The sequence below is a fragment of the Grus americana genome, chromosome 5 (assembly GCF_028858705.1).
Source record: "Grus americana isolate bGruAme1 chromosome 5, bGruAme1.mat, whole genome shotgun sequence".
Classification (NCBI taxonomy): Eukaryota; Metazoa; Chordata; class Aves; order Gruiformes; family Gruidae; genus Grus; species Grus americana.
The window spans coordinates 9,094,000-9,120,000 of record NC_072856.1 but is presented as its reverse complement, the minus strand read 5'-3'; the positions used below and the strand labels follow the sequence as shown (position 1 = coordinate 9,120,000).

Below are 26,001 nucleotides of genomic sequence, written 5' to 3'. Positions count from 1 at the left end.
CATTACTTTCCATTCGACTGTTAGACTTCAAAACAAGTTTATTGGAGGCAATAGAGGAGCTGCGTATAAGAAGGGTAAATGTGTTTATATTGTTTTTTAGTGTTTGTCTTATTTCTGTCTCCCTGTATGTAATCATAGAAAATGCTGCATAAGTGTGGGTAAACTTCATGCTGTATTTTAAGTAATTCATCAACCAGGATTTTGTTTAACAATATCATGGGTTTAGTCAGTGTCTGTATTAAGAATGTCTCTGTAGACAGCACAAAGACAACAGGGTTGCATGGGAATGAATTTGGCTTTCCTATAATAACGTACAAAGTTGCTACAGTTGATCACCAGGATATTGACAAAACTGATCTATGTTAAATTTTTGTATTTCATTGTAGTTCTTTAAGAGCAGCCTTTGATATGAAAAGGAAAGAAAGAGAATCTAAATCACTGCCAAGTCCATAAGTCTTTCTCATTTCATAGATTGATTTACCGTTTGCCAGAAGAGCCGTGATTTTGACTTATTTTTGTCTGTTTACTTGTGCTTCTCAGAATTACCGAAGAGGGCAAAGAGCTATTGTGATAACCAAATCCACTTTCTGTCACGGTTTTTAAATTGCTAAACTATTAAGATAGACCCCTACAGCGATAGCATCTTGAGTATTTGGGGGGGTGGAGGTGTTTTATTTTTGAAATATGAGTTGAATCATCTTGTAGTACTATGGTAAAATTGTTTCTGTGCTGTTGAAGGCAGCTATATTTTGCTGTGGTTATTTTTTCAATTGGATTTTTCTGTGGTGACTTTCTCAGTTATGTCTGCAAACATTTGTTTCTATTTCTCCCCTTAGTGTTTCTGAACTTTTGTATTTTTTGGAAGACCTAAAGTATATCTTTCTGCATTTGATGAATTTGACCTGCTCAAAAGATGTATATTATTACTTTTAAAATATTAGTATTGATGACATGCTTGATATATGCTTATTTTGATCTAAGTTAAATGCTATAATCCTCTCTTTAAAAAGCATAAACAAAAGAATGACTGCCATAAAAAAAAAATCCAAGAAAAAACCTGCATGATCCTACTTTCTTGGAGCAGTATTGTTGAAATTCACCATGGTCTGATCTTTACACTTCTGTTACAATGGTAATGTTTAGTCTAGTCTAACTATTTTTATATTAAAAAGTAAAGACTGAAGAATTTAACTTTTAGAGTATTAATTGGAGTGTACCTTTCCTTATAAGATCTGTTAGCTAAATTCCATTTACATTGGTAACTCAACTTTGCATTTTTAATGCTCTTGGCCAGAGCCTAAAAGGTTTATAGAGTGCCATGGAGTATCATCTTTTGGGATTTTTTGGTTTTGTTTGTCTGCTTTGTGTCTGCTATACTACAAGAGTAAGTGACTGTAATTTTATAAAAGGTTGCCTCAGGAGAGTGAGTAATTTTTTGGCTTAAAGGTATTTTTAGTTTCAAAAAGGATGCTAATGGCAAGAGCCAATTCCATATTTAAGACATGGCCTTAAATTTCTAACACAACTGTGCCTTCCTTCACCCTTAAGAAATACATATATTTACCTGTTTGTAGTTAGAAATTTAAGTAAGAAAAAAAAGTTAAGCATTTTACAGCTAGTCAATTTGAAATCCGAAATTATCCCTGAATGCATTTTTTATTTGCTTTGCTTTAACAATCAGTTCAGGGCTGCTTGCTTAGTATGTTTGAAATCTGGAATATAAAAGATTAATGTTTTGCACAAGTAAGGGTTATAGAATAATATGTCCATGCCTAGTGCCATTCATTTTTACTTTTCTAAATAGAACTCTGTATGAACTTCTGTAGGAACAAAATCCTCTCCTGGTTTTAGCTATGAATCTCTTACAAATTCAACCAACACAAGGTTATTCTCTAAGTTTATAATCAGCCCTGAGAAAAAGGTAGTGCATAGATCAAAATACAGCACTAACCCAGAGAATTACAGTGCTTGTCTTATACTGTGGTAATTTTTCCATGGACAAGAACAAACCACACTAACTTAAACTGTGTCATCTGCTGCATAAGAAAGTGAAGTAAAAATTAAAGTTCTGCTGGTTTCTTGCTACTTTTGCCACTTCCTTTCCAAGTTGCTTGTGAGGCTCACAGTAGATTGATAGCCCGATGGAGGCAGTATAGCCACGTATAGTGGATTTTACTCTCAATTTTGTCTTTGACCTGTGGCTTGAACTTAGACGAGATATTTTACCTCTGTTTGCTTCTGTTTCTCTTCCCATTGTTGGTATTGCTTGTCACTTAGGCAGGAGTCTCTTCAGGACAGGAACTATCATGTATTTTGAGTTTAATAAACTGCCTTGAATGGTTTGTTTTACTGCAGTATAAATTCAAATTAATAAAAATAAATTTGCAGGTGAAATTATCTGTGTGAAGCTAAACAGATAAAAAATTAAACTCTTAAAAGAAATTACAATATTCTGAGAGACGATACAATCCATACTTGATACCATAAGATACTATTTTAAAAGAGAAATTTAATTTTTCTGAATATGCTTATTTAAATAAATGCATTAAGTAACTTCAAAGCATCTATCTTTTTTTTATTTTTCTTGGTTAAACATACAGCTGTAGTTGAACTCTCAAAATAAAAACAATTTAGAGGAGTTGCTCATAATTAGTGACTGTTCTGCTACTTTACAGATGATATCCCAGTTAATGGTAGCTGTGGATGTTTATTCTGGAGAATACATTGCTTCAATTATACTTGATACAGCTTCACTTTATTCCTTTGGCTGTTTATAGAGTCTTTGTTCTTAATATGAATCAACTTAATACGTATGTAATTAAAAGCTACAAAAAATATTAGTCTTTCCCCTACCCGCCTGGGATTACTTCACACTCTGATACAGAGTTTGAATGTCCTTCTATTTTTTTTGCCAGTTTAGCTTTCCCACTCAAGCACCCATCGGCCCAGTGATTCTTTCATGGTGGATATCCCATTCACTTTGTTCTAAAGTCTGTCAGCCTTGCTCTGCAATCAGCCGAGTTCATTTTGTTGAGCATTAAAAGATGATCCTTTTCTTAAGGGACAAATATAATTGATTTTGACAGTATAAAGTTGCAGTGTAGTAGGTCAAATTGGAACTCTTTAATGCTTCCTGAAGTACAATGCATATAGGACAACTGACATTAGGTTTAAAGATAACGTTTACAAGGACAAGAAAGCACATCTATTGCATATTAAATTATTTTCTTTCTTGTCCTAGAAACAAAAACCATCCTTAGCCAGAGAAGCATGTAAACATAAGAAATCAAGGAAATTCTTTCTTACTTCCATAGAAATGTATTCTAATACCCTGGGGATATGGGTATTTTTAGTAGTTGAAGCAGTGGAGGTGTTGATTAGCTGAACACAAGAAAGATAAATCTTAGTGATGATTTTAAAAAATTTTACTAATGTTTTTCTCTGGTGCAAAGGACAAGTTTCAGTGACCTGTTTCCATACCTGAAAACAAGCACCCATTGAGGCTCTTTCTGGTGTTAAGTGGGACATCACGAAGTCTGGTCAATACTATAGATTCTGTCATTTGTGCCTTGAGTTTATTAGATTTGATACTCTTCAGCTTAGTAAAAATTACAAAGAATAAATTTTGCTCTTTTCTCTTTGGGCAGATATGATATAGATATAGCTTGTAGTACTTATCTTTTAACTAAAATACTTTTTAAGCAACATTTTTTACAGCTTTCAAATTTTTTCACATTTCTCAAGGTAATTTTTCTTCACCATAAAAGAAAACTATGTTGTATTAAAGAACATTAGAGTTGCAAAGTTTACCTGTTAAAAACACTTTTTATGTTCAAATAAATATTTTAATATAGGATTCTTTAAATATTTCCTTTTAGAATCCTGGAACCCATCCATTCTTGAATTTTGTAAATTGAAGCCATATTGACTTGTTATTGGTAGTTATCATCCTACTATTTACTGTCAAACACTATAGAAAACTTCTTCCTTACTTGAGACAAAGGAATACGTTGACATACCAGGTGGTATTAGAATCAGCCACCAGAAGTGGGGATGAGATGTCTGATTTGCCAGGGAATTTCATAAATCTGCTCACAGCACGGGAATGCGGGTTCTCAAGACTTCTGGAATCAGTTCCATGTTGTGGACAGGAATATTCTTTAAAGGCTAATTGGTCCTATCATTTTGCTGTTATTGACTCTGGTCTCCTTCCCTGCCACTAATGTTCTTTTTCCCCTTTCTTCTCCCTTTTTTCCTAGTTTCTGTCCCTTTCTCTCTTCTGTTGTGCCTCCTTCTCTTTTGATATAAATTAGACTTCCTTTTTGTGCTTACTTTTATGGTGATGGCCAGTGAGCGGTCATTGAGAAAGAAAATACGAGAAGGACATTTACTTATTTGCTAAAAGAGACAAATCCTGAATCATGTCCGCTGTCATGATGCAGACATTATGGCTCTCACAAGACTTCACCTTGAGTTTTTTCTTGTTGCTGTTCTCAGAACCTGTCGCTCACTGTAGTGCTGCAGAGCTGCATGCGCTCTTCCTTTTGGATAGATTTGAGCAAGTTTGTCTCAATTTCTCTTCTTCTACATTTGCTATGACTTTGGCTATTCTAATCCACGTTCTTCAGCATAGTGGCCTATTGCTAGGATTTCTTAGAGGGAGGACACAAAGGAGCTTTGCTCACCCTTGACTACTGTGTCTCATTCCTCAAATATATTTCTGGCAACGGTGAAGGGGTTTGCACTGCACAGCGTAGCATTGTATAACACATTGTAGCTCAGCATACCTGAGCAGGTCTGTTCCAGAATGGAAGAGATGTACATAATTGTGCAGAGCTAACTTATCTATTTAGCAGCGTTTCACAGATAAGATGGGCAAGTGGAGTTCGGTATTGAGATGCAAATTGAAAGTTGCATTATAAGCTTAGCTTTTAGAAATGTCACTGGGGCCCAAAAGGCAAATTGCTTTTTGAGATATTAAGTGAAGAGAGTTGATGAATCCATAAACTTACTTATCAGAAGGAGCAAAGCAGAAGGACTAAACTTGAGTTATTAGTGGTATTACAATATTGGTGGACATGCAAGTTATGATCATAATGGTCATATTGGTTGTGCTATATCTAGACCTAAAAAACCTCAGAAACATAGCTAAGCCTTTTTGGAGGAGTGTTCTGCAGGAGAAGAACCACCTTCAAGCGTGTGGAATAGCGGAAAAGTTAAATAGGCATCAGAGGCACCTGCTGTAGCTATATAGGCAACTCCATGGAAACAATAATCCGCAGTGACCAAAAATGTGAGATTGAATGAAACTGTTGCAGAAATAAGAATTTAATTTTTTTAATGAAAAAAGAGCTTAGTTCTAAGTTATCTTCAGGCTGTTGCATAGGATAAGTATAGAATCATGTAAAATAAATGTTTTAATATTGTATTTTGAAGTTGCTATTCATGAGAAGGACAATTACTATTTTAGACAGTAAGGCAAAAAAGTTTTCTAGAAATAAAGATGTTAGGGAAATGAAAGATTTTGGTGAGGTTTATTGCAAGGAAAAATTGTAACTGCTAACAAACAATAAGAATGGTGAAGAGCTTGATTTGATTTTCTTAAAAGATAGAGTAAAAAGAGGAAATTACAGGTGGGGGGAGAAACAGTGATAAAATAACATTGAATAGAAATGCGGGTGGCTTTTTTTCTTTTGTTATTTAGAAGTTGGCAAACAGGACACCACTGACACAGGCTGCAGGGAAACAGAACAAAAAATCCAAACAGTCTTATAACTGGATTTTTCTGCCTAAGTGTAAATTAGGGTACTTCTAGCAAAATGGTGGAAACAGAGCAAGCTGAATATTTAAAAAAAAAAAAAAAGTATGTAGATATAAAAGGATAAGTACTACTGAGGTTTAGTTTATTGATCTCTTGGCTGTGACATACGCAACATTGTTATTCAAGTCAGTGGGCTATGTTAGCTTATAACTTCTATATGGTTTTTGATTAGGAACTGATTACTTGAAGCTGGAGAGAAGAGCATTATAAGTATCAATGCAAGCATTTAAAAGAATATATTTAAATAGATGAGAATGATTTAAATACAGAGCACTTGCAGCCTGTGCAGTGGAACCAAGGACAGAGCAATGAAAGATTTCCAAAGGAAAAGAGGTGGTTGGTGTACATTTCTGTTTCTCTGCTTCTGAAAAAGGACAGGTTTTGAGAATAAATTCCAAATACGTTGTTTCTAGAGATTTTGGTTAACTGTCATAACTGTTAAGACCCAAAAATATTGTACCAGGAACTAAAGTTAGAATAAAGTTGTTAAATATTTCTCTCCTCTTTTGTTCTTCTGGGAACAAAACTTAGGAAGGATATTCATGCAGTCTACTAAAAGTTGTACTGGACTGTTTAGTTCATGAAGGGTATTATAATTATACTCTGAAACAATTGGAAACTGTAGTTTCTGTGAGTACTATTTGATTGACCTGCATGAGAAATTGGATGTGCAATTTTGTAGGAGGTAGGTTATGAGTTCGAAAAAGATAATAAAAGTACCTAGCAGCAGTTTTGGCTGCTTGGACATGAGCCAGCTGTACTCTGTTCCTAAATCTGTTCAGGGTCAAGAAACGAGGGGGCTTGACCAATCCACAGCCCATCTTGTAAAACTACAGCCTCAAGCAAACACTTTAAAGAAGGCTTGACACTTTCTAAAGGTTATAACGAGTAAATAAACCATCAAATTACTCCTCTTTTATTGTTATGGTAGTCTTTTTTATAAAAACACTTAAATCCATGTAGTCCTAAGGCATCTAATAAAAAATGAACACTTTTAAGGTTTTGTGGTTCTTTGATACCTCATTAAAGTTATATACAATATTATTCTCCTAAGTATAGGAGAAATGTTTTTGTCTTATTAAACAGCTGGTGGAACTTCTAAAAAACAAAAAAAAAGCGCTTCACACAAGTTTTAAAAGCTTTCAATTCAAAATGGGTAAACTATATATGTCCTTTGGAAGAAGTAAAAATGATGGATAAGGCTTATAATTGTTAGCAATTTCACATAAGAACACTTCTATCATGTAATTGTCACTCTCAGTTTAAGTATTTATGATGTTTATTTTTTTCAACAGTAGTTACATATATACACTTTTTTGATAGCTTCCAGATTTTCCTTTATAATTTGGGAGTAAGTTGGAGGAGGGTTGTTCACTTAGAACTTTGGTTCTTACTCTCTTTAGTATTCAAAGCAAAGGACTCACTTAAAATGGAATTTAATGCAGTTTTCAAACTTGTATTATTGTATTTATTTAGTTAAAATTAAAGTGCTTGGTATGAATGTAGGAGTTAACAATTATAAATGTCTTAAATTTTAACATGCAGTTTCTTAGAACAACTGTAAAACTTTAAACCAACTATCTGCACAAAAATGTATTTCTGTGAGTATTTTCAGTGTCCTCATTAGGATTTAAAATACACATTTTAAAAATGAAATGTTGTATATATTTGATTACAAATAGTCTACCAGTTCCATTGTTTATGAAATATTTTTGTTGCTTTGTACTAAAATTACTTCTTTTTTATATACATCAATGCTTGGTTTCGTTCAGGTAACTGTTGCATTTCAGTAAGCCCAGTCTATTTGAATTGAAGTTTTCATTGTCAAGAATTTGTAATGCTAGTATCTGTGTTGCTCCCCTTTAAAATATTGCGTTCTTTTCCAGTTATTTCATTATAAGTTTAATATTGATAGATACATGTTGATCTCCAACAACCATTGAAATTAGTGATATATTTGCCATAAATTTTAGTGAGGTCAGAAACATAGTGCATATGTTAAGCTTTTTTTATCTCTGTTACCACTTTATCTTCATGGTTATATTTCTTTTCTGATGCTAGTTGCAGTTTGAAGTTTATTTTGTAAATGCTCTAAGCTTGAGCTTTCAGCTTATAACAAATACACCAAACTAGATGAGTTTACAGAGACAGTTATATGCGTAGAAGTTGAAGAAATGCAGTAATCAGTGTGATTAGTTTGCATGTTTTCAAAATACATACTTGAAAAATTAGCTAGCATGTTATGAAAAACATATTAGGACTCATTATGCAGGCACTTCAGGTATTCTGGGGGCAGTTTTACTCGGTATTATGTTGATCTAAATCTGTGCTACATCTGCTGAGGCAACATGTTACTGTTGCTTCTGTTGCACTGGTACAGATTCTTGGGTTCCCCAAGGCTAGATCTGATCCATGGGATAACTTGGCCACCTCCTTTTCCCTCTTTAGTTGTGCACTGGTTTTGTCTCTGAAATACTCTTACATATGCTAGTGCCTGCACAAGGGAGTGGTAGAAATATGTAGTCTGGAGTTAGGGAAGAATACTACTGCAGTGCATTTTGATTGGTTTAGGAATAATTTACATAGCATGTTTAAGGGTCAGATCTTATAATCCTACTTCTTACAATTTTGAACAAGGCTTTTGCTAATAATATATCATTTTAATAGCGTTTGTTGCTTAATGGCATAAATTGCTTAAGATTGCACTTCTATAAGAAGCTATAAGTCAACCTCATTTGTGTTTATCACTCCAGGGAAATTAGGGGAACATATTTTCCTTCAGTACTTATAGATTAGTATCAGAAAATAAATTCATTGCAACTCTGAAGTGCTATTTGTTAAAGCAGAACTGGGAAGCATTGATAATCTTTTAAATTCTCTTAATTTTTTTTTTTTTTACCATAAGGCATATGAAATCTTTAGGTCTCTTCTCCATCTATATTCTACTGGTGCATATCAGAAAATCAAAAGCTAAAGAACTTTTCTCTAGTTCTCTGTGAACCGAATTTTAATTTTAAATGTATGTTCAATATTTGATATGTAAAACTTATGTGAGGCATACTTTTAGATCCCACAAGTAACTCTTGAAATGTTTAGTAGTAGCCTCCTGTGGATAGAAGTGTGTGTTATTTCTGTCCACACATGTGCCTGTAAACTGCCTGCTAATCAAGGAAGTCAGTTTTGACCCTAAAACCTATAAAAGACGTCAATGTCAAAAACCTATTTTAAATCATCTTAGGACACATTTTGCCATTTTATTTCTATTGATAGTACAGTGGCACTATGGCTTAAAAGTTATACTGACAAAGGGTTACAAAATCTTCTTTAAAACAGTCTTGCACAAATTGTTGAAGTGTTATAAATATCCATGAATTTAAAACTTGGAACCCTCATTTGTGCTGGGTTTAGGAAAGAATTGCATTTCTTAAAGATACAGCATACTTTATTCTTTGTAGACAAACATTTGTAATATCTGCTTCACTGTGGAAGGAGGAAGAACCTTTACCTTCTCATGGTAAGTTAATAGTTGTTCATGGTGTTGCAATTCAGTAGAATTTTACTTAAAACCCAATATCAAGAGGGTAATCTTTTTGAGACCTGCTTTTAATTTTTTTACTAGAGATCCATAATTGGCTTTTTTACTGTCACTATTTCGCTGAGGATTATAGCCATTTCCTTTGCAGTGGTCTGGGCTGTTGACGTGTGAGTCATTTAAAGAGTGCTTATTTTTCATCAATTTAGAATGCATGTTTTAAACTAGAGTGGGGAAGTTGAACTCAAAAAAGCATAAAGGTGTGCGTAATATATCAAAATACAGTAATTCAGAGAACACAGTTCAGGTATTGGGAGTAGTCTTTTACCCTCACACAGTCAGTCTGGCCCTTGTTGGAATGTGTCCAACACAAGACCTCAACAAATGTTACTAGTGCACCAATTCAACCAAGAAAAATCAATCTTACCTTAATGTGGTCAGTTTTTCAAGGTGATCATCAGCGTGCAGAGAAAAGGCAGGGAATTAGACTTCTGAAGCTCAGAACGACACATTAGTGTAGCATTCCAGGTCTTTAAAGGATAGTCATTATTTTGACTGTATGCAATAACACTACAGGAGTGAATTGCGTATGATATACATAAAAGCCTAAATACTGTTCTTGCAAGAAGTCAGGACTGTTTGACAGGGGAACCTATTGTTCTTCCCTTGGGTATTGTATTTATAAAGGAAGGCCAGTGCTCATAAAAATTTGAGTCAAAAGGGAAGCTAATTCCACTTAGGAAAATTTGACTTTAATACCAAAATATTTCAGGAAAATTCCCACAAATTTTTAGCAACTGTTATTATCAGCAGTTAAGTCTCATTTATTATCACAGTAATAGTTTGATTCTTGACAGAGTGCTTCTGCAAGAACAGGAGATGTAATACACCTTCCTGTTACTAGTCTATCTTCTGGATTGTGAAGGAAACTTTAGGCTTCTCAGATTTCAGGTAGCTCATCTTATCAAAAATAAGTATTGATTTTCCATGACTTCTGTTTAACTTCTTACTATCATCTGGTATGTCAGGAGACTTCTTGGCACAGAAGGTTATGATAAATATTTCACTTTTTCCATAATAACAGAAGTAATTGCTGACACAAAATTTTAGTTGTCCTGTGAGATGTCAAAAAGAATAAAGATTCAAATGCTTCCAGTTGAATAATTAAGATGTCCCAAAGCTTGACACATTAACATGATTATCTGTATCATTGACTAACAATTGATTCTTGAAGCACTAACTGCAGCTTGCTGAACTTCTCTTGTCTCAGTATTTTGAGTTCATCGGAATCTTTAGTCATTTTTCAACTATGAAGTCATCTGCTTTATTCCCTTTGAGTCTGGTTTTGTAAGATACAGAAGAGAGTATGTATTAAGAGGGAACTGTTCCTTCTGAGAGCTATAATCCTAGCTCCTAATATTCTGCTGTGTATTTCAATCTAAGTTAGTTATTCTGCAAATTTTTTTGACCAAACCAGCTGAACTCATCTGCTATTTTACCACGTACAGAGAGCTTTTGTTTCCTTTTTTGCTGTGCAGTGTGTAGGCACATAATGTTCTGTGTACTGGACTGTAAAGGAAGAAGAGTATGAATACATAACTTATGTTGGTGCTTGATTTGCAGGTAGTGTCTTATGTAAAACTGGTTTTTGTTTTTTTAACTAGGAAACAGAGATTAATTATGAAGATCAAATAAGTAAAATTGTTGTAGAGAAACAGGAACTTGAATGGCAGAAGGTAACTTTCCTACATGTTTTTAGTTTCTTAACTGCTGGGATTTAATTTTAATATATTAATATGGATTGTGGTTTGGTACAATTTCCCTTTTTGAGGCTATTGTCATTTCTAATATTAGAATGTGGTTGGCAATAGTTTACTGTCTAGTTGTGAACTTCTGTAACTCTTATATTGATTCAGATAGTGCCCAAACTAGAAATCTGGTTAACAAAACAATACCATCATAATATTTGGCATGACTGGAAATCTTCAGTCAAAAGGGATGTAAATATTGAAGAAATAAGACATTTAGCTTTACATGAGGCATGTTGACACATTAGTGTGGGGGAAGCTACGCAGCAGTTTCTCTGTATTATGCTTGTCTTTGACAAGTGCAAGTACCAGTGCAGTTGTACAAACTACTTCACTTGCAATGTTTTGGAGGTGACAAATTTAAAAAAAAAAAAAAAATAAACAAACTTATGTGTTAGACATTCTCAGAAGTGGTTTGCCAGCTTTTAAATGCTCAGAATTAAGTTTTCTGTAAAATAAGTCTAACATTCCTCTTAGGGTTAGGGCTTCTGAAGTTATGCATTCATAGGAAATCCATTCCCTTCTCTAATACTATCAAACCTATGACCCCTGTCACTAGGTCACAAGATAAAAGGCTTCACTCTGTATATTTTACGATCACAGAAAAACCAATAATTTCAGCTCTATCCTTGATCTTGGGATATTTAACATCTTAGTAGTAGAGGAAGACTATTTCATCTTGGAGTTCATCCTAACCATCTTAAATTAATAATCCTAACCATGTGATTATTTTTTTTCCCTGAAAGATATATATGTGCACACAGAAACAGGAAACATTTTATATTTGTAAAAGCAACAGTGCTTTCAATTTGTAACCCTTCTTTGCTTTTCTTAACCTAGCATTACAGTTCTTAATAATCTGGGTTCAAAAGGGATGATTTCCATTCATTCTGAGACCATAACAGCAATTTAATTTACAGCTAATAAAAAGATGGGACTTATGGGCAGTTAGGTGAACTCTTTTCTTTCCCTGCACTTTGCATTTAAATTTGGCACGTGGCAAACCTCATGTAAACAATGAGTTGTAGGAACTTCATGTGAACACATACGTAGAACTCTGGAACTTCAAAGGAACAAGCTAATATGAGTTTTCAGAATTACTGGAGAAAATATTCCTTTAAATCTAATGAGTATATTCATTATACTTACTATAACATCACACTATCAAAGCTGATTTTATTTATATTTTTTTAAATGTAACTTTGTTCTTCACTCTCCCTGCCCCACACATACACGGCATGTATGGAAAATTTATTCCAAAACTGAATTTCTGAGAAAGTTATATATAAGGCCTGTTAGGAAATGAATATTTGTAGAAACTTCCTGGTCTCAATTTTAGAGTAAAATACATCCCTTGAATGTACAGTACAAGGAAGACTGTGGTATATTTTGAAGAGCTCAGTAATGCTTATTTTCAGTTATCAGTTTGACAAAACTGTAGGAAGGGTGACTGTTCTGTGAAATCAAACTTATATCTAAATAAATTATTGCATAATATGGTTTGAATTCCTATAATCTAAAGAAGTGTGAACTTAATTTGACAATGCTGTGAATATAAAATTTTGTTCCTGTGTTGAGTAGGAATACTCCACTGAGAATAGTTGATTTGCTGTCACTGCAGTACCATTTCTGGCTTTCTAGCATACTTGGTATGCCCTTTACCCACCAGAGAACTTGTGTCTTTGAACACAGTTCTAAGTGACAACTCAAGGAAAACATTCCTCAAGACTTTCGTTTTCACATTTTTAAATGTTTGTTCATGTAGTATTGTTTGTTAGATACAAATCAAAACTTTCTCTACCTATCTTACAATGAATTAATGAGGATGTATATGAATATAAACCACCTTACCTCGACAGATTCTTGTCTTGTATCAAAGGGCAACAGCTCTCACTTGTGGAACTTGAAAGCAACAGCAATTTGCTGGGGAAAGTAGGAATTTTGGAACAGGCTTTGTGTCTGAAAAACTCTCAATTTCTCAGTTAAGGCAGGAGAAGAAATTAGGCTTCTCCTGTGTGAAAAAAATGATCGTTTATTTTCTCCCAGTCATTCTTTTTATTAGTTTCAATTTATTTTTGTGCAGTTATTACATTATCATTTCCTACTTCACACTAATATTTCTTAGCTAAACACTTAGCTGTTCAAGGACAGAGCCTCTTGACTACCTTTACCTAATATTTTGTAGTGTGTAGAACTTTAAAAAACTGATCTCACAAACATATCTTCCATATTACTTCACCTCGGGGAGGGGCGATTACCTATCTTTTATAGGAACATGATGCTTAAAGATGTTAACTTGCAGAGTGTAGTATTAGTCTGTGATATTATGATATGACATAATAAAAATAATAGTACATCTTTAACTCATTTTCTTGTTATGGATGAGAGTAAAGCCAGGCAGTGGGATGGTAAAAATCTTGCACTATCACCTTATGCTTAGTCTTTTCTGTCCTTCAGCTCTTTTGTGTAGTTTAAATGGCTAAAATTTAACTAAAACCAGAATAACAGGTTGTTGTTATTTTCATGGATTTTTTTAATGGATATTAAAATTCTATTATAACTACTTAGAACTGTGTCAAGATGCTGTCTTAAGATGGTAGTGGGTGTTGGATTGCTTCTGCAGGTTGATAGGATGGGTAAGAGTTGCTTATAGAAGTCCTAGCATCAGCAAATCTCAATTCCAGAGGTGAGAATTGCTAACTGTTATGAATTAGAGAAGCTGCTACCAAAAAGATGATTACCAGTTAACAAATGTCTTCAGGTTTTGTTTTTAATCAATCATGTCTTTCTAAAAATATTTAACAAGGAATTAGGTTTTTTCTTTAAATACTATATGTATGGTTTCTTGTGAGATAATATTTAAAACACACTATTGTTTTTTTACATGAGCAGGAAACTCTGCAGCATCAGATGGACACATTGCACCAAGAAAACAAAGAAGCTATGGCAGCTTTTAAAAAACAGGTAGCAAAACAAGGCCTTCTAGCTTTGACAATGAGATTTTAAAATATGGTGGCATGATAGCAGTTGGTGTTAAAATATTTTTCTGTTGCATATAAAATGTTAGACTATACAGCTGAAAGAAAATCAGGTCTTTTTCTTTCTTCCAAACACAGTATAATGCCTGTATTCTGACAGTTCTTCCCAGTAAGCCAGTCTTCCTGGGATTTTTAATTTTTATCTTTCTAAAAATTCCTAGAGAAGATAATGCTTCTTTTAATCTGTTTTTGGGGTTTTGCTTAGTTTTGACCACTCTCTAATATGGCATGTCCTCTGCAAGATTAGATTCAAAATCATGGTAAAAGATCTGCCACATAACTTACACTTTCAAATGTTGAACAGAATGTTTCAGGCCTTCAAATTGGGGTTGTGGGTTTTTTTCTCCATAATATATAATCAACAAATATGAGTGCTGAAAGTACTTGCAGAGAGCAGTCATAGGAAGTGAAACTGTTGCGCATGGTGATAAAGAATTTATCACTAATGCTACATCACAATCACATCACACAAAAAAGAAATTGACAAGCAATTAGGTTGTTCTTTCATGAAAAAATAATTTGTGATTCACAAGCTTGCTGCTTGTGACTCTGTAGTAACTATAGTTAGAGGAAAAAAAACCCCAGGAAGTACACTACGCAGGGTAATATAATCATATTGTCTTGTTAAGTTGCATGAATAAAATTAATCCCATGTGCTGTATTAATTTGTTGTTTTGGGGTTTTTTGTTTCGGGTTTTTTTATGCCACTGACAATCAAGTTACAGGCAAGAATGTTTGCCATGGAAGAAGAAAAGGTACTCTGTTACAATTACTTTTTATTTGTCATCAGTGAAGCACATAAGCAAATGATAACACTATATAACTTACCGAACATGTTCCAAGTATAAACTAAGTGTTTTACAATTAAATTATTTTTCTTGCTGCAGCCTTCACAAATTAAGTTTCTCTGTAATCTTTGTTACTTTCAGGGTTTTTGTTTATAGCCTGTAGTTTTTAATTACTTGTGAAATGTCACTTTAAAATCTGCTTATGTTAAAAATCAACTGGGGAATAAGTGTTCTTTGATAGTTCTATATTGAAGCTATACAAAATTTACTTTATTTTGGGTGTTTGGGACAAATTGTCACAACCCTTTTTCACACACTAGTGAAAAATAACAATTCTAACTGGTTTAGTAAAACCAGACTTTAATAGGGCTTTTATTGATTTACCTGAGCTGGTTTCCTAAGGAACTTGAACTAAACTGAAGAAAGATATACTTAAGTTTGAATTTCTGGGATTTTTCTTAACTACGTGAGTTTTTATACCAAGCTGAGTGCCTGATTCCTCTTCAGAATAAAGGATTTGTATTTGGTGTACTAGGAGCCTATTTCAAACAGTGAAGCCAATGAATGTCTGCATGTGGACTCTATTGGTTCACTTACATTTCCCAATGATTAAGAGTGGATGAGTATGCTATATGTTTCATAAGAACTTGCACAGAAATTTGCGAACAGGTGAAATTGGTTTGAAAGTATATCAAAGTAAACTACATTGTTTGCATTTATATTATCTGGTTGAGTTATTTTCTTGCTTGTATTTGGAGTTTTTTCTTCCTAAGACATCCTGTTTTTCCATACATACCTACGCAGTAGTCCTTGATTTGGGTTTTCAATGACAGCTATTGTTTCAGAACTAAATTGTGGGCTGATTTTTAATTTTTTTTTCTAAATACATACAGAAACACGCACATGTATATAAATATAAAAAGTGCTTGCATATATTTAGTAATTCTAGTGATAGCAGATTACAGTTCAGTTTTTGTGGATTGGAAAAGCTGAGGAAGCTGTTTCTGTGAGAACCCTGCTACAATGAATAAGAAAGTGGATTTACCTGATACTTTCTTTGTTATTTAGTGTTTTCGTTCTACACTAAAGTAATTTATTAATTGTGCCTTTGTCAGGCTGGTGTCTCCCAGAACAGAAAACTTTAAAACTTACTGACTAGTTATAAGTGGTGAAAATATACTATTGTGTTTTCACTTTTCTTTTTTATAGAAAAAATTTAAAATTATTTATCTGAATTTTCACCTATTTTCACCAATGAATTGTTCTGTCACAGCAAAGTAGTACTTTGTTTTTGCAATATTCTTGTAGTAAATGAATTTATTCTGGCCAAATCCTGAAGTATAGCTTTTGTTGAAAGGGAAAATATCAACTTGCTGTAGAAACAAAAGAAAAAGAAATTGATGGACTGAAAGAAGCATTAAAAGCATTACAGGTAAACTATTATTTTTGTTACATAACTTTCCTTGGTGTGCAAGTGTTTTGCTTTTAGGTTTTTTCACTAGTAAGAAAATAGTTCTTTTTAAGACGGTCTTTAAGGCTTCCTCATTTAATTTTTCTAGTACATGTACACCTCACTTTCTAGCACTGAGTTTCTGTTCTGGTCTTCAGCGTCAAGACTACTTTTTTAGCCTTCTAGCTAAAGTTCTTTTCTTCCAGACGAACTGCAGACTCAATAAAAGTGCAAATAGCATGTGAAATGTGCTTTCTTTTTCTAGTCATCTTCTCTCTTTCTTTCTATTCTTGACTTCTTTCTTCTCACCTGTCTGGAAACTCTGGTTTTGGACTCCTAAACAGAAACAAGTATTCATACTGGACCTCCAACTCGCAGTGCTTCCTGGTTTTTATTATTTTCCTTTGTTTCACTAGGAGGTTTCTGTATTTACCACTTAATCTATGGCTTTTCAATGCTCGTTTGTCAGTAAAAGTACATTTGTTGGATAAATGCACAACTTACCCTGGTGCCACTTGATGTTATTTCTGTATTGCATTTATATTTTTACATGGTGTTGGAGCACTTGTGGCTGTGATTCACAGTTACTTGAAATAAAGGACGACATAGGGACAAAGCTAGCATTTAGTTTTGTTTTTAATGACCAAGGCAAATATGTTGAAAATGGATTAAAAGAGTAGAACTTGGAGGTTTTTGTTCAATGCAGAAGAGAATTAACATTGTAATGCATTGCCAGATTTCAGATATTGCCAGGAACTAATTATTTTTCTACCCAAAACTGAGTGGGATAATAATTAATTTTATTGAAAACAAAATGGTTATAATGGATTATTGCCCATGATTTTGCAACATGTTTGGTTCTTATTAAAATTTTCTTATAATGGGATGCATTTACTTGGTATCAGACCAATTGTTTAATCATTTAGTTAACACTGAAGGTATTGTAGGAGCAAAAGAAATTTATTCCCATGGCTGGCCGCCTGTGTAATAGCTGTAAAGGATTTTGTTGCCTTGTTCAAACCTTGGCATAGCACAGATGATGTAGAATATCCCTCCACGGTCTGCTGAACATCATATGTGGACAGCAAGAGTAATGAAAGATTCCGCTGGACTTTCTTTTGGAAGATAAAACAGAAATTAAAAAGAAAAAGCTTAAAATTAATTGTTTAATGTTCACAGACCAAACATTTGTGTAACAGTATATTTCAGATCTAGGAAATTCTGCTGTGACTTGAGGAAGTAGGAGGTCACAATGAACCTGTGGACCCAGAAAAATTGTAAATCAGCCTAAAATAAAAGTGAGGAATTTCTAATTCAGTTCTGTAGTCCTTTCTGGATAGCTAGTCAGAATTCTACCTTAAAAAGATTGTTCTCTAGGCTTTGCTTTTTCTAGAAATAATATTTTCTGTATAGGTTTTACACACACTGGGTACTTTGACATTTGTCTTTGTTTTAGATATTGTCAATGTTTCTTTAAATGTTCAAAGATATATAGAGACTAAAGCTCTTGTGATCTTAAGTACTATGCAACTCAAAATTCTCCAATGTCAGTGGTGTATGAAGTGTTAATGACTTCAAGTGTGAGACATATTAAAGCATATGTCTTTATATGCCACCATTCAGAGTATCTACCTAGAGGGCTTTTTTTGCAGTAGAGATCACGCTTATATTCCTCTAGCACTTAAGCAAATACTTTCATCTCTGTTTTCTTCTCTGTTTATTTTGAAGGGTCTAGTTTACAGGCTGTAGTCCATTTACACATTATTTTATGATACATATCATAAAACAAGTATTTATGCATTTTCAAAATTCTTCTAGTAACAAATCAATGTAAAACATTTTTGCATAATTTAAATATTGAAGTGAAATTATGTAACATGATCTAATAATAAAAAAAGTGTCATTAATTCAAATGTATTTGGCAATAAATGCAATTAAATCTTAGGTATGAGAATACTTAAATATGCAGGTGGTTGTTGGAAAAAATGTAACTACAATTTAGTTAATACCTCTTTCATTTTTACAGATTTCAAAATACACTTTACAAAAGAAACTGAATGAAATGGTAAGAAGTTAACAAAAGTAAAAAAATATGGAACAGCTTTTATGGAAAGAGATTGTCTGCTTAGAGTATAATGCAAATACTAACCAACTCTAATACTTAAATGATGTGTGATAATTATTACAAATAACCCCAAAAGGTGATATCAGTTTTGAATCTGAAAAACTTTAAATACAATGGTTTTAAGTTTTTATAGTTTGATAGCTGCTGTTTATCATGTGGAATTTTTTTCTGCCTGAATTAGTTTAATTCATACATTTGTTCTCTTTAGAGTGAAGATTTTTTTATACACTGTGATTTGAATAATGTAATTATATTACACTTATAGAATCTAGCATATTCCTCTCAAAGAAGTAATCGAGAATTCCAAACCGTTCTTAGGGGTTTTTTAAAGAAAAACTGATGATGTTTTTCCTCTCACTCTTTTTTACTCCTCAGAATTACTTCTTAACATCAGTTCCCCCAAACAGTTTAGATTTCATCCAGTCCAGCTTACTCCCTTTGACACAGAGAATAAATTTATATAGAGTGACAGCATAGTTGTTCTGAGCCCTGTTGTCTGTTTTAGGAAGTGAAACAGTGAGCCACAGAAAGATTGCTAAGCTTGATTGAATAAATGCTGTGAAAATTCTGCTGCTGCTCAACTGGAAAGAATAAAGATAATATTGTCAGACCATTACAAACTGTGATTTTAATTAAGCAGCTCAAAAAACTAGGGTCCAGTTTAGCTTTAAGTACCATGACATTTGTACTGAAAGTCATCTTCAACGCTACAGTGGTTTTACACAAAATATGGTGAAATTGAATAATGTGCCCTCTGACCTGGGAGATAAGGCTACAAGTTAAAGATCAAAGGCAACATAAAATGTGTTTTCTCTTACTTCACTTTTAACTTGTATTTATTCTTAAAATAAATCTAATCTAAAAATGTGTCTAAAATATACAAAATTATTGAACTTACATGTAGGTCACTTCACATTACCTTTCTTTCATAATTTGCACGCTCAGTCTTCCATGTGAATGAGAATATTTAAATTGCAGCACCTTTTCTATAAGCTGGAAATACATCTGTGCTGCTTAAATATCTTCCTTATGTTTATAAACTCTTTCAGTAATTGATTATTTGAATATTTTGAAACCATTGGGGTACTCTGATTCAGAGTATGGTTATTAAATGCTGTTGAGTAGGGGACAAGACATTAGAAATCCTCTTTTGCATGCAGCACTAAACATGTGTGGCATGGCCATATTTATAGAAGATGCTCTGATATGAAATGATGAAAACAAACAAACAAAAAAACCCACAAGGTAAAGAGAAGTGAATTCTTTCCTACAACCTTACGCACTAGCGGGCTAATACATACAGGTTTAGACTGGGTCAAATTCTACCAACTTTACTCCTTGAGTAGTTGCACTGAAATAAATGGTATGTTCTAGAGATCAAAGTACTAGTAGCCCATGTAGACTTAGTTATCACAAATGGCAAAATGTTTAAAAAGCAAAATGGATGAAATTCCAAACCATTCATTTATTTGAGACCCATTTCTATTTTAATTTTAAGTTTGTTAAAGACAGATTAGATCATGCCCTGGCTAGTGTTTTGAAAGTAAGCAGATGTGCTGTTTAGTTTATATCTGGCACCTTCGAAACCCTGCCAGGTAGAAAAGTAGCTTTCGTATGTGCTGGGGATTGATCATGCCTTATTGATGTAGCATTTTATTCTGGTTTGTTCCCTTAATTCTGTTCTTTTAGTGTAGCATATGCAATGTTAATATATTGCTTATATACACCACATTTTAGCATGCTATCCAGTTAAGTTTCTGTGAAAACTGTAGTTATAATATTCTTATGATATCTGCTAGAATTTTGAAACAGTGGAAGTTTTCATTTCATATTGAAAGATTGTATAGAGACAAAGAAATAAAGGATTTATTTTTCTTCCATCTTTCCTTTGTTTCCACAATAAGTGTTGATTATTGTTTGTGGTGTAGTTACTTTGCACCTCACTGCATGTGGGCAGTAGCACTCATGCAACCAGGAGGATACAGGGTGATTACAACAAAGCTAGTTGTCTGATAGAATAAGTTTCATTGTGGGTTCTGTATTGTATTCTTTTTCTTGCTGCTGAAATAATGAAATAACTGGAGAAAAATGGCCTTGGTCAGGTCTTGGTTTCCTCCTTCATTGATTTCCTGGCAAGTGATACAATGTAGAATGCTAGAACTCTCTGAGTGTAGAATTAAAGCTGATGTAGAGTAGAAAAAAAAATAAAATTTCATGTGCTCTCTTGTTAACCTGCATTGGCAGATCATGGACATGTCTTAGAGAGTGAGCATTTAGAGTTATTTGTCTTCTGCAGTACCCAAATCTTAAATATTTATCATCATGCTAAAATATGAAAGAAGAAATGAGATTAAGGCTAGTATTGGCTGGTTTAGAGACCAAATCTTGTGTGCAGTTCAGAAGATCAAATTTGGAGTGTAAGATCTCTGTAGTCAATGGGGAGACATCACTGTCTACAAGGTAGTGATTCAGTGTATCAGTGTTAATGAGTAAAGTAGATGGGGTGACTACCTCTGTGAATGACTAGTAATTAGTCTAGTTTCACTTGCTCACTGAGTTTATATTGGTAAACTAAATGTTTGTGAGACCGTTTAGTGAAGCTGTGGTCAAGTGATATGAAATGGTCTAGGTTGATTAAACTCTACCGCTCTTCAAATGAGGGAAGCTGCATCCAAATAACCTGCTTCGTTCCCGGCAGACAATCTCCTGAGCTGTGCCTGGGAACTGCTTACGTGAGTGCTACTTGGCATAGGCCAAAATGTATCAGGGATACTTTAACAATGGTATAGAGGCATTTCCCGAGAGCTTCCCTGCCACCATTTAGGTTTGTAATACAGATGTAGTTGCCAAATGAATGAAAAATTAATTCCTGTAAAATGTTAAATAAATGTAAGTTTTAAAGTTGGTTTGTTCTTAATAATCTAAAATAGGGATGTTATTTTTATTTCCTTTCCATGTTTTTTAGGAATTTGTCTGTAATTATACTATGTTGTTTAAAAATACAGTGAGAAGGCAGTGATACATTATAAATTAAAAATAATTATTTTTAAGTAGAAGAACTAAAGGAGTTATTGTGGAAAAAAATTCCTGTTTTGAAGATTTACAATTGGTAACCCTTTGCATAATTTTCACATGATCTCGCCTTAGGTCTCCATGCCATTACATCTCCTTTGTTTCTCTGACACTCTCGCCTCCCAATTACCACCTTCTGCTTCACTGAGTAACTCTGACTAGTGACTCAATTTCCAGAATATCTTTGAGATATGAGCAATTCCTTCTTTGTCTTCCTCCAGTCACCTACCTGACCCTGAGCTATTTCTCTGGTCTAGTTCCACCAAGAAATCATTGTGCCTCAACAAACCATATGGCCACAATCAGTTCTACTCCCCATCCCAGCTTATCTTTATTACTGGTGGAGGGCAGGGCAATAATTCCTCTTCTTGCAGTATCAGACATTAGGAAGGAGAACCAAGATTCTGTGGGTCTCACTCCAACTCCAGGGTCATACCCTCCCTATCCTGCAGTGTTTCCTGGTGTTTCTTGATTGTCTTCTATGGAAGAATGTTTTAAGACCTTTTCACTGTGAGCAGAAGAATCACGCACTCAGGGAAGGGTGTCAAAAGGCAAGCCAGGCTGCTTTTATTTTACTGTGCACTAAGCCCAGAGATCAGCTTGCCATCAAAAATCATATTTAGGTAAGTGGTAAGCTCTTAAAACTTTTGAGGCTATAGCAAGCCAATTCCTTTTCTCATTGGAAAGAGCCCTGGGAAATAACAAAGCACAGTTCTACTTTTCTAGTGAGGAGGAGGAACTAACACTGTCTTGCTGACTTACAAAAGAAATTGAGACAGCACTAAGAAAAATCCATATAAAAGAAAGTGTGAAAAACCTCAGATGTTGCCATAAGCTGTTCCAGTCTCAAATTAGCGATGTCTTCCTGTTCATCGATCTCTTACAGAATAAATACACCTGAATGACTATCGGGAAAAACAAATATAGCTTTTCTTTTCTATTTTTTTTTGTTGTAAAATCCACATTCTAGCATTAGTTAAGCACAGTTCTTCAACAATTTACTTATGACTGGGAAAAAGAGAAACTATAGGAACATTCACAACCTACATTCCTTGCAGTGATTCTGTAAGTGGCGATGTTTCTTTACCAGTGCTTCCATTATGGCTTTCCATTTGCTGTAGTGTGTTTAATTTCATACCTTATAAAACATGAGAAATTTGTACGGTATATCCTGTTTTGCTAGCCTTATGTTGGTCATTTCTTTTGATTACTATCAGCTTTTATTATCCTCTGATGCTTGGACATGTATTGCATTTGTTACTGTATGGAAATGGAACCTTACGGAAGCCAGACTGGGCCAGATTCATCCTTGTGTAACTTGAATTTATACACAGAAATGAATTTGGCCCAATTCATTTTAATTGCTGTGTTGCTCTACTGTAGATTAGAAATAGATTAGATGTCTAAATAAATGGATATCTTTTCTGAGGAATTAATTTAACTCAGTCTCTTCAGAGAAAATTACTTTAAAAATTGACTGAATAGTACCTACAAAGCTATTAACAAAAATACAATATAAAGAGGAACACAAAAAACTTGGTGTATATGAAAGGGTAACAAATAATTTTTAAAAATCAGTGGCATGTCTCACTGAATATAATTTCCTGTGAATATGTATTTTTCAATCACCCCCTCACAAAACAAGAGGGATTGGTAAAATTCATGAAAGTTAAATACATTTTACTTACCATGTGGGATTCATTGCAATATTACTTAGGCCACGATGTTAATAGAAGTAAAAATAAAATGTCAGATGCTTACAAAAGTAGTTAGGAAAAACCCCTACAGATATATAATCTTAAAGTAGCAGTGAATTCATTGTACTTCAAGATATTACAACTGCTAATTGATACTGAGGAATTAATAATTATTCATTATAAGATCACTTACATTTCTCTGGTAAGCATGAGGTATTAATCAGCATTAGTTTCACTAATCTAAATCAAAGTCACCACTACTCTTTAGAAGTAGTTGATGCACTTCTGGTTTTTAGCAAGTATGTTGAAATTCTTTTATTTGTGTCAAATACACAAATACTCTCCTAACTGTTCTTGCACCATGTCATTTTTACCAGTCCCAGAATGGAAATAGATGAGGCTGTCTGGCATCTCTGGAGATGGCTTAGTCTAACCCTGCCCTGCTCAAAGCAGAGTCAATTAGAGCCAGTCACATGGGGCCAAGTCCAGCTGGGTTGTGAATGTCTCCACAGATGGAGACTCTGTAGCCTGTGCAACCTGTTCCAGAGTTTGACCACCCATACAGTAATTTTTTTCCTGTCAAATTTCCTGTATTTCACTTTGTGTCAGTGGGCACCACTACGAGGAGTCTGGCTGTCGTCTTTATTTCCTCCCCTGACCTGGTATTTATACACAGTTATAAGATCCCCCTGAGTCTCCTCTTCTCCAGGCTGAACAGTCCCAGATCTCTTCAGCCTCTCCTCGCATGTCAGGTGCTCCAGTCCCTTGATTATCATAGTGGTCCTATACTTTGAACAATCCTATATTGAAAATACAGCCATTATTTTTGAGTTTGTATTGCAATAGAGCTTAAAAACTTTTCCTTGTTGATTGAAACCATGTTATGCCAGAAGGTGTTTAAGACCACAAAAGGAAGTACTTTTACTAGTGGCTTTACAAAGAAGACTGAACACTGTTTGCATAATAGATCACTTCTGTAACAGGAGACAATAAATATATATATAGGCCTTATTTTCATGATGCGTACACTAGCACTGTTGCCAGAGTTTAAGGAGCTCCTACTCTTACCTGTCTCCAGCCATTTACTTGTTTCTGCCCTGTGCTTCTCTATGAAGGTGCTGGGACAACTGGTTGTGCCAGCTGTGATTTAAGCTGTCTAGAATTTTTAAACAAGTCCCATAATTTCTTGTGTTGCTGTGACCTGAGAGCATGGTATATTTGGTTTAATACTACAGTTGGGACAAATATATAGCTGCTGAAGCCACTGCATTGTTTTAAAACCCACAGCCAAAGACATGGGCAGGTACTGAATAGCTGATGTGGGGTGGGTACTGCATTAATCTGCATGCACATCCTACATCAAAGGAATGAGAGAATGCAAGGCTGTACTGAGTGGCAGTGCAGGAGGACAAGTATAAACCACAGGCAGCATTAGCATGTTAAGCTATGTTCACAATACAATGGCAGTTTAAATAATATGTTTGACACATAACAAAGGAAAACTTCGGATTTAAGATTTGGAAGAGAGTTCTGCAGATGTTTACATGAAAGTTCTCCTAAATACATGGGACAATATATGAAAATATGTTAAAGTGCTTTTTTTGATGATCTAACACACAGGTGAAGGTGTTTGGAATGAGGTGCTGTCTGGAAATGGGAACTAATCATTAGATAGGAAACAGACAACTGTGATATTCTGGGAATGATTTTGCATTTATGCTATTGTGATAAAAATCATTTGGAGAGTTGATTTATACATGCTAGTTACTATCATTAAATAGGTGCTTCATTTACATTTTTAACAGGATCAAAAATTACATATGCACTTAACAGCAAAAGACGAGCATCATAAGAAACTGAATGAAGTGGAGAGGTGTTATGCTACTATTGCACATCAGTTTGGAATCGTAAAAGGTGTTCATGGAAAACTAGAACACAGTGGTATGTATGTCTTATGTCCTCCAGCATTTGTTTTTGCTGTGTTTTGACAATACTGAGTTGGAGACACTTGAAAATTCAGAAAAATAGTAAACACATACACAGGATGTCAATAAAAATAAGTATTATTTTTTTTTAAAGAAAAGGAGAAGTAGTTCTATAACGCAAACCAACCAAACAACACCCCAAGCAAACAAAAAAAAAAATCCCAAAACACCAAAAAACTTTTCAAATTCTAAAGCTTATAAGTTTGGAGGTTTTTCCTGCCTGAAACCAAATCATTTTTCAGATCTAGTTTAAATAAATTGGTAACATGTTCTATGTGTATTTGTGATATTTCAGTAACCTAAGTTACTTTTTGTATTCAAATTTTTAATAGGGTAATATTTAATATTAAAACCAAATTTAGATAAAACATTGCTGTGTTTTCCCTTTATTTACGTTGGACAGGGCTTTTCTATTGTGTCAGATACAGAAAAGTCTTCTTGCAATTTCATGGAAAAATAATATTTACTCTCAGTATTTACACTATTTGAACCATGTATAAATGCTTTTTGCCATATTTTTACTTACATTTATCAGTAATTGCAAAATGAACCTGTAGAAAGATTAAATATGTTACTAACTGTTTCTATTCAAGAAGCTAGTCTGTTTACCAGTTTAACACCAGTGTGTCTTCTACTGCAGAGAGAATTCAGTTTGCATTGCAGTATGTAAAATGTGCAATAGGCA

At 34.0% G+C, this 26,001-nt stretch overlaps 1 protein-coding gene across 1 annotated transcript in view; it reads left to right on the top strand.

Annotated features, from left to right (window-relative positions):
- Positions 1-26,001, top strand: part of CCDC73 (coiled-coil domain containing 73) — a 101,634-nt gene that overhangs the window by 45,706 nt on the left and 29,927 nt on the right. The window contains 7 exon segments of the mRNA XM_054828612.1: positions 1-74; positions 11,018-11,089; positions 14,054-14,125; positions 14,919-14,954; positions 16,345-16,419; positions 18,464-18,502; positions 25,137-25,272. The exon segment at positions 1-74 is cut by the window's left edge and continues 73 nt beyond it. Of these exon segments, the coding sequence (XP_054684587.1) occupies positions 1-74; positions 11,018-11,089; positions 14,054-14,125; positions 14,919-14,954; positions 16,345-16,419; positions 18,464-18,502; positions 25,137-25,272 (504 nt within the window).